The sequence below is a fragment of the Panthera onca genome, chromosome E3 (genome assembly GCF_046562875.1).
Source record: "Panthera onca isolate mPanOnc1 chromosome E3, mPanOnc1 haplotype 2, whole genome shotgun sequence".
NCBI lineage: Eukaryota > Metazoa > Chordata > Mammalia > Carnivora > Felidae > Panthera > Panthera onca.
The window spans coordinates 15,368,494-15,380,929 of record NC_138354.1 but is presented as its reverse complement, the minus strand read 5'-3'; the positions used below and the strand labels follow the sequence as shown (position 1 = coordinate 15,380,929).

General features: G+C 44.2%; 1 protein-coding gene across 2 annotated transcripts in view; it reads left to right on the top strand.

Annotated features, from left to right (window-relative positions):
- Window positions 1-12,436, top strand: part of LOC132689408 (S-adenosyl-L-methionine-dependent tRNA 4-demethylwyosine synthase TYW1) — a 212,766-nt gene that overhangs the window by 3,647 nt on the left and 196,683 nt on the right. For both annotated transcript variants that reach the window (XM_078440106.1, XM_078440107.1), the window contains exons 4-6: window positions 3,965-4,066; window positions 6,107-6,301; window positions 8,419-8,640. In XM_078440106.1, coding sequence (XP_078296232.1) covers window positions 3,965-4,066; window positions 6,107-6,301; window positions 8,419-8,640 — 519 coding nt within the window. The remainder of the gene's footprint in view (window positions 1-3,964; window positions 4,067-6,106; window positions 6,302-8,418; window positions 8,641-12,436) is intronic.

Here is a 12,436-nt window from a genome sequence, read left to right as displayed (position 1 = left end):
GAAGATTTGTGAGCATTTCTGCTAATGTTTTTGGGCATATTTTTTCCCTTCCATTTTCTGTTTTTTTTCTTTTTTTTTATTTAAAAAAAATTTTTTTTAATGTTCATTTTTGAGAGAGAGAGTGAGAGAGACGGAGATAGAGTGTGAACAGCAGAGGGGCAGAGAGAGAGGGAGAGACACAGAATCCGAAGCAGGCTCCGGGCTCTCAGCTGTCAGCACAGAGCCAGATGTGAGGCTCGAACTCACAAACCATGAGATCATGACCTGAGCCGAAGTTGGTCGCTTAACTGACTGAGCCACCCAGGTTTCCCATTAAAAAAAATTTTTTTTAACTTTTTTTTCTTTCTGTCATTTGTGTTGGCTGGATGTTAGAGCTTTTGGATGGCTTCTTTGTCTTAAATCTTTTCTCTTTTGTAACTCTTTTTCTTTCCACTTGGGGTTGTGGGATTTCAATTCCAAACCTTTTTGAATGTTTTATTTTGGTTCTTAGGTTTTTAGTTGCAAAAACACCATTTTGTTCGTTTTTTTTCCTACCCCTCCCCCCAATTTTGTTCGTTTTTAAAACATGTTTATTTTTGAGAGAGAGCTCGTGCACATGAGTGAGTGGGGAAGGGACAGAGAGAGGGGGACAGAGGAGCCCAAGAAAGCTCCATGCTGACAGCAGAGAGTGTGATGTGGGGCTCAAACTCAAGAACTGTGAGATTAGGACCTGAGCCAAGGTCAGACACTTTCTGACCTTGCCATTTTTCTTTCCTGCTGCTTGTTCTAGTCAAGTTCCTGGTGAACCATGGTTTTCTGTTCATTTTTAGACAGAATGATGGGCTAGCTGGTGTGGGTTTTCTCTGTTCTTGTATGAACAGATGTGTGTTCTTTAATTATAAATTTTTCACCGGACGCTCTGTGCAGGGTGGGTCAGAGCATACCGTGTGAACTATTGGCCCCATATCTCCCTCTAACTACCATCTCAGATTTTTTTTTTTTTTTTAAGAGTAAAGTGCCTTGAAAATATCTGCCACTATCTCTAAATCTCCAATTTCCCTGCTCCTGTTTTTCTTGGACCACTCTTGTCAGGCTTCTATGCCCTGACGTGTTCCCGGTGCTTTCCATATTGCTAATTAGTTCTCACCTTTCATCTTACTTGGCATTCTTCTCTAGGTCATCCTCCTGCTTGGCCAGGGCTAGTCTTCCTTACTTATCATCTGCTAATTTCTCCTCTGCTTGACCTCTAAAGGTAGGAGTGTCCCAAGGCTCCGTCCTTGAGACCCTGTCTCTATTTGCACTCACTGTGCTCTCTAAGGGATCTTATTATCTAGCCTATGTTCTTGCCTCTAGATACAATTTGGCAAACTTTTTCTGTAAAGGGCAAGCCATTTTATTTTTTACGCTATGTATGTGTATGTATTTAGGCTTTTAGTTTTTGTGGGCCAGACAGTCTTTGTTGCAGCTGCTCAGCTCTGCTGCCTTGGCGTGGATGCAGCCACAGACAATACGTAAATTAAGTGGCATGACTGTGTTCCTGTAACTTGCACCTGTAGAACCAAACGGAGGGCTGGATTTGACCTGCCGGCCTTCGTTTGTATGTGCTGAGGGCCTCTGAATTTATGGTTTTCACCTGAACTGTTCTCCTCAACTCCAGACTCCCATGTCCAGTTACCTATCTTAGATCTTTATGTGATGTCTAGTAGGCATCTCGGAATTCAGATGTTCAAGCTGAACTCCCAAGTTTTTTGTCCAGACCTTTTTCACTTACAGTCTTTACCAACTTCATCTTTCCAGTTGCCTAGCTCAAAGAAAACCTTTGGCTTCTCTCTTTTTCCTGCTCCCCTCCCCCCATGCAGTTTGTCAGCAAATGCTGTTTGTTCTACTTCCACAGTGGATCCAGGTGCCAGTCACTTCTCAGCACTGTGGTTCGGGGCACCCTCAGATTTTGTCTGGATCACTGCAGTCACGTCCCCTTCGTTCAGTGCCGCTTGGCCCCTCCCTCGGCTTCAGGGCCCCCTCAGCTCCGCAGCCAGAGGGACTCTGAAAACTTAAGCGGAACCACATTCCCAGCAGTGACCTCCTCATTCACTTAGAGTAAATGCCAAAGCCCTCACAGTGGCCAGGAAGCCCTCACGTCTGGTTTTCCATTATCTCTTTTACCTCATTTCCTTGCTCCCCCCCCCCCCCCCCCCCCCCAGTGTTGTCAACCTCTTTGCCAAGCCTGCCCCCTCCTTTGGGCCTTTTCACTTCCATGTTACCTCTGTTTGGGGTAGCCGCCTGGCTTGCCCTCTCATTTCCTTCAGGTTTGGCTCCAATCTTTGTCTTTGAGACCACTTCTCCAGTTCTGATACCAGCTACCCAGAGTTTTTGTCAGATTCCACAGGTATAAGGGCCCAGTCTACAAGACTTGTCTCCACTTCAGATGCCAGGGGCCACTAGTCCCAGGGGCCACCTGTGCTTGTGACTGGAACAGCTATAAGTTCGATCCCATGGTCCTCCTTAGGTTCGATAATTTCCCGGAACGATTCACAGAACTCAGGAATTGCCTGACTGGCTACATTTACTGGTTTCTTGTAAAGGACACGAGACAGACACAGACAAATGGCAGACATGCATAGGTAGGGCAAGGTATGGTGGAGAGGAATGGCTCAGAGCTTCTGGACCTTCTCTGTGCACCACCTTCTCAGTGTAACAATGTGTTCACCAACCCAGAAACTCCCTGAAATCTGTCCGTTAGAGGTATTAATGGACATTTCAAATCATTGGCCATTGATGATTGAACTCACTGGGAACGATGGTACTGAAAGTTCTAAATCTCTAATCATGTTGTTGGTTTTGTGACGATCAGCCTCCCTCCTGTAGCTACCTGGGGCCTGCATAAGTTACTTCATTAGGATACCAAAGTCAGTAAGTTCCAAGGGTTTTAGGACCTTTGTCCCTGGAACTAGGGGCAAAGACTGAATATGTGTATGCATATTTTTATCTTATGTACCTGTTCTGACACTCCCTGTGTATAGTGACAACTATCGTCATACCTGTAATACTGTATTCTTACCCTTTACCCCGATTTATTTTCTTCCATAGCACTGGTCATCCTCTGATTAACTATGTGTTTTCTCATTTCTTTGTTCTGTATCTGTCCATTAGAATGCAGGCTCCCTGAAGGCAGGAACCATGTGTGTCTTGTACACTGTTGTGTAATATTTCCCAGAACTGAGACTGGCATAGTAGATGCCCAGTAAATTAATAGATGCTTGGTAGGCTTGGCTTTAATCCTGGGAGCTTAGACTACTTAGCAAAAAATAGGAAGGCATTTTCCAGAGTGCCGACACCTGGCTAGAGGTTTGAGCTTTCCCCAAACGTTGGGTTCATTTTGTTTGGAGAAGAGCTAGCAGGTGTTTTGTCTGGGGGGTAAAGGGTGGATGTTGCCCAGGCTCTGTGTGCACTTGTTCCATATACAGATTGTCTACTGATGGGCTCTTCTCTGCCCAGGGTCCCCCCAGCTTTGGTGTAGTGGCTGACTCTGAGCCCAGAACCCCTCTGGGGTTCTGTCAGGAACATGGACTGTCCCCTAGGGCTTTCTCCTCCTTGTCAACCTGCTTCTGTTTGCTTTTTATCTTCCAGAAACATGTCAGATTTCTTACATCCCACATTCTCTTCCCTCTTCAGGATTTCTTACCTCCTCTATGTTTATTCTAGTGGGGCAAAGCAGCTAGAATGTCAAAAGCCAATTTAGATTTAGTCCCGTATATGTACTTACAGAGTGAGAACAGCACAGTTGAATGATTGATCTCCATAAAGATGCTTGGGAAAATGGTAGAAGTGAGAATAGCGTTTGGGTTTATGATGATAAATGTCAGTGACTGCAAAAAGTTTTTCACGATAAACGCCTATTCCCTTGCCGGCAGAGGTAAATTAAGACTGTACTTTGCTTATTTAGCTCATCGAAGAGTTTATGTGATTTTTTTTTTTTTCCCATTAGGGATTTGCAGCAAGTCTTGCTGAAGCAGTTACCTCCCTACGTCTGCCTGTGGCAGTTATTAATCTCCAAGAATACGATCCAGATGATCATCTAGTAGAAGAGGTTGGTAATTGTGTTAAGTTTTTCTTCAGTCCAAACCCTCAAATGTAACTGACCTCCTGCGTTCTGGGATAAATAGAATCTTCAGAACAAATTTCGTTTTCATGCTAAGGCATTTCAGTTGGCTGAGTTTGCAGGGTCAGTTAGAGGTGTTGAATATATGGTGTGGGACCCGTCCCTCTGGCATGTGGCCTCTCCTGGGGTGGGGGTAAGGGTGGGGAAGCTTGGTGGCTTGAAGTTCCCTCCTCCCTCCTGAACCAACCTCATAATCCAGGGAAGATTGTGATTGATGGCAGTGTGCAGAGCACGTGAACCACGCGTGAGCTTGCTGAGAGGTCAGGAGCCACTTGGGTAGCAGAAAGAGGATGGGTTTGGGACTTACAGAAGTCTCTCACTACCTGCGTGACCTCCGTGCATTACTTAATTATCTGTGTGGGTTTAATATCTTCACCTGAGAAATGCCCCTTGCTCTCGTCTAGTTACACTCAGAGAAGTTTGCCTTACAGCACCGATTCTCAAGGCATGGTCCTCGAACCAGCATTCTCAGCATCTCCTGGGATGGAAATGCAGGCCAGCCCCGCTGAATCAAAGTCTGGATGGGGGACTGTATTTTTACAGGTGCTCCAGGTGATTCTGAAGCAGCTGAAAAGTTGGAGAAGCACGTAGAGCAGGGGTTAATGAACTATAGAGCAGGGGTTAATGAACTACTTCTGTAAGGGGCCAGATAGTAAATATCATCTGATTTGGGCGCTGTGCACACAGTTCTGCCTTTGAGGCACAAAACAACCATAGGCAATGTAAATGAATGAGTGTGCTGTGTTCTAATAACACTTTGTTTTTAAAAAAAACAGGCAGTGAGCTGGACTGGGCTTATGGGACATAGTTTGCCAGCCCCTTTCTTAGTCGATAGCCTCCTAGCTGTAACTGTCCATTTCTTTCTCCCATAAGAGAATGGTGGGGTGCAGATGAGTGACCTTGAATCTGCTCAGAATTACTTGTGAAAAATTATTAGCAAACTTTGAGATTTAATTATTTTTTTTTACCATCAAAATATTTTATTGGGATTTAATTATTTATTTTTTTTTTTAAATTTTTTTTTTTCAACGTTTTTTATTTATTTTTGGGACAGAGAGAGACAGAGCATGAATGGGGGAGGGGCAGAGAGAGAGGGAGACACAGAATCGGAAACAGGCTCCAGGCTCCGAGCCATCAGCCCAGAGCCTGACGCGGGGCTCGAACTCACGGACCGCGAGATCGTGAGCTGGCTGAAGTCGGACGCTTAACCGACTGCGCCACCCAGTCGCCCCTGGGATTTAATTATTAATAAAGGATTGCTTATAACTTATCTCATGACTTGGAATTTAAAAACAACATTTTTTTAAAGGTTTGTTTATTTATTTATTTAGAGAGAAAGGATGTGAATGAAGGAGGGGCAGAGAAAAGGGAGAGAGGATCCCAAGCACACTCCACATTTGATCTCATGACCGTGAGATCTTGACCTAGGCCGATATCAAGAGTTGGCCACTTAACTGACTGAGCCCCCCAGGCGCCCCATGACTCAGAATTTTTGAGGTTCATTCAAGCAGATTGGAATACCATGGCTAGCAGGACTGAAGGCGTATTTTGTTTCCCTGTGTAGATGATAGTGCCACGTGTTAAGTTACCTTACATTTAAAAAGTTGATTACATTAATTTTTCAGATAGTTTTAATGAGATCTTTCTGTTTTTCTTCCTGACTGATTTGGATTTTGTTTCCAATAGGGCAGTTGGAGATGATAGGAGCTTATAGTCTGAAGACTGGAATGGAATATATAGTTAAGGGCACCAGGGGTGTATTGGCAGGGGCAAAGGACTGGGTTTTCTCCCCGTGCAAAGTGTTCTTGCTCTGTTTTCTTCCACTTTTGAAACTGAGTAACATTTTGAAAGCACCCTGTGCCCTTAGAGATTAGTATTAATGTGGATGTCAGCATTTTAAAAAGGGGTTTTCTTCACTGGTAAGTTATATTGTGAATATTCTTCTGAAATAATTACTTTCTTGGTTAGGTTACTAGTAAAAACGTTTGTGCCTTCGTGGTTGCTACGTATACTGATGGTCGACCCACTGAAAGTGCAGAGTGGTTCTGCAAATGGTTAGAGGAGGCATCCAGTGATTTCCGATTTGGCAAAACTTACCTGAAGGGTATGAGATATGCTGTATTTGGCCTGGGGAATTCTGCCTATGCGAACCACTTCAACAAGGTAGGTACAAAGTAGGTGTATGTTGAATTGTAGGGATAAATTCTCTTTTAATAAAAAAAATTCATACACACATTTGTGTGTGAAATAATCCACAAACTTTGGTACTTAATAATAAACTTGTTGTGTTACTCTATTATAATGGGGAATTGTTACACATATGTATCCAAGATTGGTGCATAGTAGGCGGTCAGTAAATTTTATTGAATAAAATGCTTATACCTCCTGTTGTCTAGTGTCTTAGTGGCCTGGATTCATGGTCATTGAGTCTAGTCTGCTGTCCCCAGGCAAGACCTTGTGGATGGAAGATCAGTGGTTCTTTGGACTGTCTCAGCTGCCTGTTCTATACTTGAACAACCTTTATGGCTCAGGCTAACTCTGAATACCGTTGAGCTCATTGTCTTTTAATGATTAATTTTTTTTAACGCTTATTTATTTTTGAGAGATAGAGACAGCACGAGTGAGGGAGGGGCAGAGAGAGAGGGGGAGACACAGAATCTGAAATGGACTTGGGCTCCAGCTCGGGAACGGTGAGATCATGACCGAGGCTGAAGTCGGATGCTTAACCGACTGAGCCACCCAGGCGCCCCAATCATTAATTTTTAAAGGGAAATAGAAGAAAAGCATTTGCTGCCTTTTATGTAGTAAAACATTGTTTTGTTTTCCTAGATCTTTTTTCCAAATGCAATTAACTTGGGCTCCTTTTCTTTTGCATTCTATTCTCTATACTTTAAGTAATAAAAATAGAGAGCCTCTCCATTCCTTGAGATTCTAAACAGTTACTGGAACTTTTTGTATATGTACCTCTTCCCAAAATTGGGCCCAGCCAGGCTCACCTGTCTTTGGTAGAATGTGAGTAGAGGTGAAAGTAGAGATCTTCTTTTGAGCTTGTTTTCACTCAGTTGTTATATCAAGATGTGTATTTCTGGCTGTATTTTCAAAGGAATTAGAAAAAAAAAAAGGTAAAATTCAGATATGTAAGTGTTTAATGCCTTGCCACTCACAAAGCCTGTTAAGTTTTGAACTCTCTCTCTCTCTTTTTTTTTTTAATGATTTAGTTTGTGAGAGAGAGGGAGAGAGCCACGAGTACGAGCAGAGGAGGGGCAGAGAGAGAGAGAGGGAGAGAATCCCAGGCAGGCTCCTTGCTGTCAGAGCGGAGCTCCACACAGCTGCGAGATCCCGAGTGGAGCTGAAATCAAAAGTAGGATGGTTAACCAACCCAGGCGCCCCTTAAGTTTTTGAGCTCTTGACCATGCATCTTGGCAATCCCTGTACCTCAGCCTAACTGCTTCTTACTGCAATACATTCAAGTTCTGAATTTATAAAGCCGTGAGTTGTGCCAAACGGGCTGCACTTTCTTATTAAAGTGGGCTTTGCTACATTTGGAATCTCATTTTGCTAATGAGTTATTTTATTCTGAACATGACTTAGAATAGGAGTTTTCAGAGTCTTTTTTTAGGTAGTACTCTTAACCTTAATAAAAGGGTTTGTCTGTCCCTTTGTTTAAAAAAAGCCTTTTGCAAGGTGCCTGGGTGGCTCAGTCAGTCGAGCGTCTGACTTCAGCTTAGGGTCATCTTGCAGTTCATGAATTCGAGCTCTGCATCGGGCTCACTGCTGTCAGTGTGGAGCCCGCTTCGGATCCTCTGTACCCCCGCTTTTTGTCCCTCCCCCACTTGCACTCTAAATTTTTTTAAATGTTTATTTATTTTTGAGAGAGAGAGAAGCAGAACATGAGCAGGGGAGGGGCAGAGAGAGAGAGGGAGACAGAATCTGAAGCAGGCTCCAGGCTCTGAGCTGTGAGCACAGAGCCCCATGTGGGGCTTGAACCCACACACTGTGAGATCATGACGTGACCCGAAGTCAGACGCTTAGCCGACGGAGCCACCCGGGTGCCCCAAGACATTGAAAAAATAATAATAAAATAAAGTCTCTTGCAGAATCTTGTCAGAATGTAACCAGTGTAGCGTTTCAGGTTGCGGCTGGGGCTGGAGGGCCTGCTGCCCTTCGGCTAAGCTCCCTCTTCCCAGCAGCAGCCAGTGACAGGGGTCCCCGAGGATCATGGACCTTTTGCAGAGCAGTCTACAAGCCTGTGATGCCGAGGATTATCTGTCTTCTTGCAGGTTGGCAAGAATGTCGATAAGTGGCTCTGGATGCTTGGTGCTCACCGTGTGGTGGCTAGAGGGGAGGGTGACTGTGACGTGGTTAAAAGCAAACATGGCAGTATTGAAGCCGACTTCAGAGTTTGGAAGACCAAGTTCATCTCCCGGCTACAGGCACTTCGGAAAGGAGAGAGAAAACCCTGTGGCGGCAACTGCAAGAAAGGCCAGTGTGAATCATCTGCGGTACGGAGCCTCTTTGTCCCTGTCTTGCTGCTTTCCCCTGGTGTTTGGAGGTGCTGAACCTCACCTCTGCCCGGAGAAGCGCCTTCTCTGGCTTCTAGTTAGAGGGAAGCTCTGAGACTCACGCGGTGGCGTTTTAGAGAGAGCGGCCTTAAGAGTGAAGCCAGTTTGTGCTGTGTGCCTTCCCACCTCTCCTATTTAATAGTTACATGGCCAGCAGGTAGTTAATAGTTAATAGTTACACGGCCAGAGGCCTGAAGTTAGCTGAGCTCCTATCCTCGTGTCCCCTAACCACGTCCTCCTGCTGACCTGTCTTACTGAACGATTCCTTTAGTCACTCAGACCGGAAGGCTGTCCCATCCTAGATTCCTGTCTTCTGTCCCTCACATTCTAAACAAGTCTCTTGGCTCCTGGTTCAGGTACCTAGTTCCTTGGAAGCTCATGTCACCAGGCTGTTTCACGGCTGTCTGTCTGTCCTTTGGCACTGGGTCACTTGTGTCATTCAGGAACCACTTTACATTCTGACTCACTTTCTCTCCACCCTTGTTCCTGTCATTACCCTTTGGGGCAAAGCCATCCATGGAGGTGATTGATCCAGCCGCCCGACCTGCCAGTTGCCTGGCCTTCATACCCCCAGCAGCCATGTTCTTCACTCACCTAGGCCTCTTCCATGGTCATCTCTGAAATTTCATGTTCCTGTGACCTGAACTCTGACCTGCCTCAGGTGTCCTACTTAATTTACAATTCTTTTGATCCCATGCCTTTTTCATTGGGGAGTGAAAACTGCTTTCTTCACTTCTGCCCTTATCCAGGTTAGGTTTTATGCTCATTCTCTTATAAACGTCTTCAGTTGCGTTGCCTTCCACTCCCTTTTCTCACCCAAATGGCCAAACCCCAAGCCAGGTCGAAACCTCCCACCTGCCTTCCCCTTTGCCTGTTGCTTGCTCTTTGACCCTGGATTCACGACCACAGGCCTATGTATGCACTCAGACCTGCCCAGCAGTCTCCAGCGTTCTTGTGTGAGTTCCCTTTCTCACTCTCCAAGATGACTGATGAATACTCTCCATGCCTGGGGGCGCCTGGGTGGCTCAGTTGGGTGAGCGTCTCACTCTTGATTTCGGCTCAGGTCATGATCTCACGGTTTGTGGGTTCGAGCCCCACACCTGGCTCTGTGCTGACAGTGTGGAGCCTGCTTAAGATTCTCTCTCTCATGGGGTGCCTGGGTGGCTCAGTGGGTTAAGCGTCTGACTCTTGATTACGGCTCATGTCATCATCTCACAATTCGTGAGTTCAGGCCCCACAGTGGGCTCCAGGCTTGCAGTATGGAGCCTGCTTGGGATTTTCTGTTCCTCTCTCTGCTCCTCTCCTGTTCATTCATTCTCTCTCTCAAAGTGAATAAATAAACTTAAAAAAACCCCAGTTCTCTCTCCCTGTCTCTCTCTGCCCCTTCCCTACTGGTGTGCTTGAGAGTGCGTGCTCTCTCTGTCTCTCTCTCTCAAAAGTAAATAAATAAACCTAAAAAAAGACTTCTCTCTGCCCCTTCCTCCAGCTCTTGTAGGAGGCCACCAGAGATCTCTTGTAGCCCCCAACCCCATCCACACATCTTCTCCATCTCTTATGTGGCAGGAGACCGAGGGTCTGAGTCCTGCGAGAGCCATTCTGTGCATGCGCTGGAATCAAGGACTTTGTCCCTTTGTTTATTGCGTCTCTTTCCTGCATTGTTAGTCTCTTCCATTCCGCCAGATTGTTCCCATAAGTTTATGAACGTGCCCTGGAATCACCTGTGTTCAAACAAACAGGAAAAGCAAATACAAAACAAATGTTTCTGTTTTGTGTGTTTCAGCTGCTGTTTTGTTTTTCTGTTCTCTCTCTTTTTTTTTTTTAGTTTTTTTTTTTCATGTTTATTTATTTTTGAGACAGAGGGAGACAGAGCATGAGCAGGGGAGGGGCAGAGAGACAGAGGGAGGCACAGAATCTGAAGCAGGTTCCAGGCTCTGAGCTGTCAGCACAGAGCCCAACGTGGGGCTCGAACTCGTCAACTGCGAGATCATGACCTGAGCCGAAGTCAGATGCTCAACCAACTGAGCCACCCAGGCGCCCCTGTTCTCTTTTATAGCCATTCTTTTTGCTTATGTTTGCTTCCCTTCCCACCAGTTGGTCTTTTAATATTTTTTTACACTGTTTAAACAAATTGAGGTAAAATTCACATAACATATCATTAACCATTGTAAAGGATACGATCCAGTGGTATTTAGGGCAGAGTCCTGTGCAACCACTTTTGTATGTGTTGGTACGCTTGTTCATTTTTCAGACTGGCCAGTTTCTAACTGATCTGTGTCCATGTTTGCTGGTTCTTCTGTCGGCTCAAGTCTGCTACTGAAACCCTGTAAGGAGATTTTAGTTTGGTTCTTATGTTTTTCAGATCAAGAATTTCTTTGTTTCCTTTTTATGATTTCTGTCTTTGTGTCGTTCTGTATTTCGACATCGTTCTTCTAGTTTCCTTCAGCTCTTGGAGCATATTTAAGACCATCGGCTTAAAATTGTTTATTTAGTGAAGTCCAGTGTCAGGGATGGTTTTGGTTGATTTCTTCTGCAGGTAGGCCAGACTTTTTTATTTCTTTGCATGCTTCATAATATTGTGTTGAAAATTGCGAGTTTTGAATATTATAAGGTATTAACCCTGGAAACCAGATTCTTTCCCCCCTCAGGGTTTATTTTTGTAGTTTGCTATAGGTTATAATTGTTTGTTTATTGACTTTAAAAACTATCTTTTTAAAGACTGCCTATTGTACATGGTTTCTTTACTTTGTATTCAGCTAGTGTTGTGACAGATTTCCTTGAATGTCATTTTTGGGTTTCCTTTTTCCTGATTCAGTGTTTACTTGGGTCTTGTAAGCCTTTGTCAGAACTCTGGGAATTAGAGTTGAGTCTATTGGTATTTGCTTAGTTTTTAGGTGTTTCTATGGGAGAACAGGCCCTTGGAGTTGTCTGTTCTGCTATTTTGCTGATGTCACTCCCGGTTTTTAACATGTAAACAGATTTAAGTAAAAAAATTTTTTTAATCAAAAGTAACACTTGTACTTTTAAGACTTCAAATAGTACTTCTAGGCTTTTAATTAAAAACTATCCTTTCTTCCCTTATTCTGTCTAATTCTTATTTTCCCAGGGTTGTCACTTTTAATTCTTGCTGTTTCATCAGACATTTTACCTCTACATTCCTAAATAATAGGCTCTTCTTGCTATTTCTTGATTTTTAAAACATTTCACAATCTCTCTCCCTCTCATGGACACACACACACACACACACACACGCAGTGTCACTTTTCCTCTCATTTTCTTGTGCAGTTGTAGCACATTTTCTGGCTAGACTGTTGCTTCATTATTGTGACTGTATATGTGCTCACATTTCTGCTGTATATTATGTTATTATATTTTCATTCTTTAAAAAAAAAAACTTTTTAACGTTTTTTTCTGAGAGAGAGAGAGAGTCAGAGAGTCAGAGGGAGTCAGAGTGTGAGCAGGGGAGGGGCAGAGAGAGAGGGAGACACAGAATCCAAAGCAGGCTCCAAGCTCTGAGCTGTCAGCACAGAGTCTGACGTGGGGCTCGAACTCATGAGCCATGAGATCATGACCTGAGCCGTCGTCAGAGGCTTAACCTACTACTGACCCACCCAGGTGCCCCACATTTTCACTCTTATACATTAATTTCCCTTAGGTAATGGCTTCATCATTTTTGATTTCTCTGTAATTATCACTGATTCATTCTAAAGTTCTATTGGAACTGAAAATTATTTCTTAG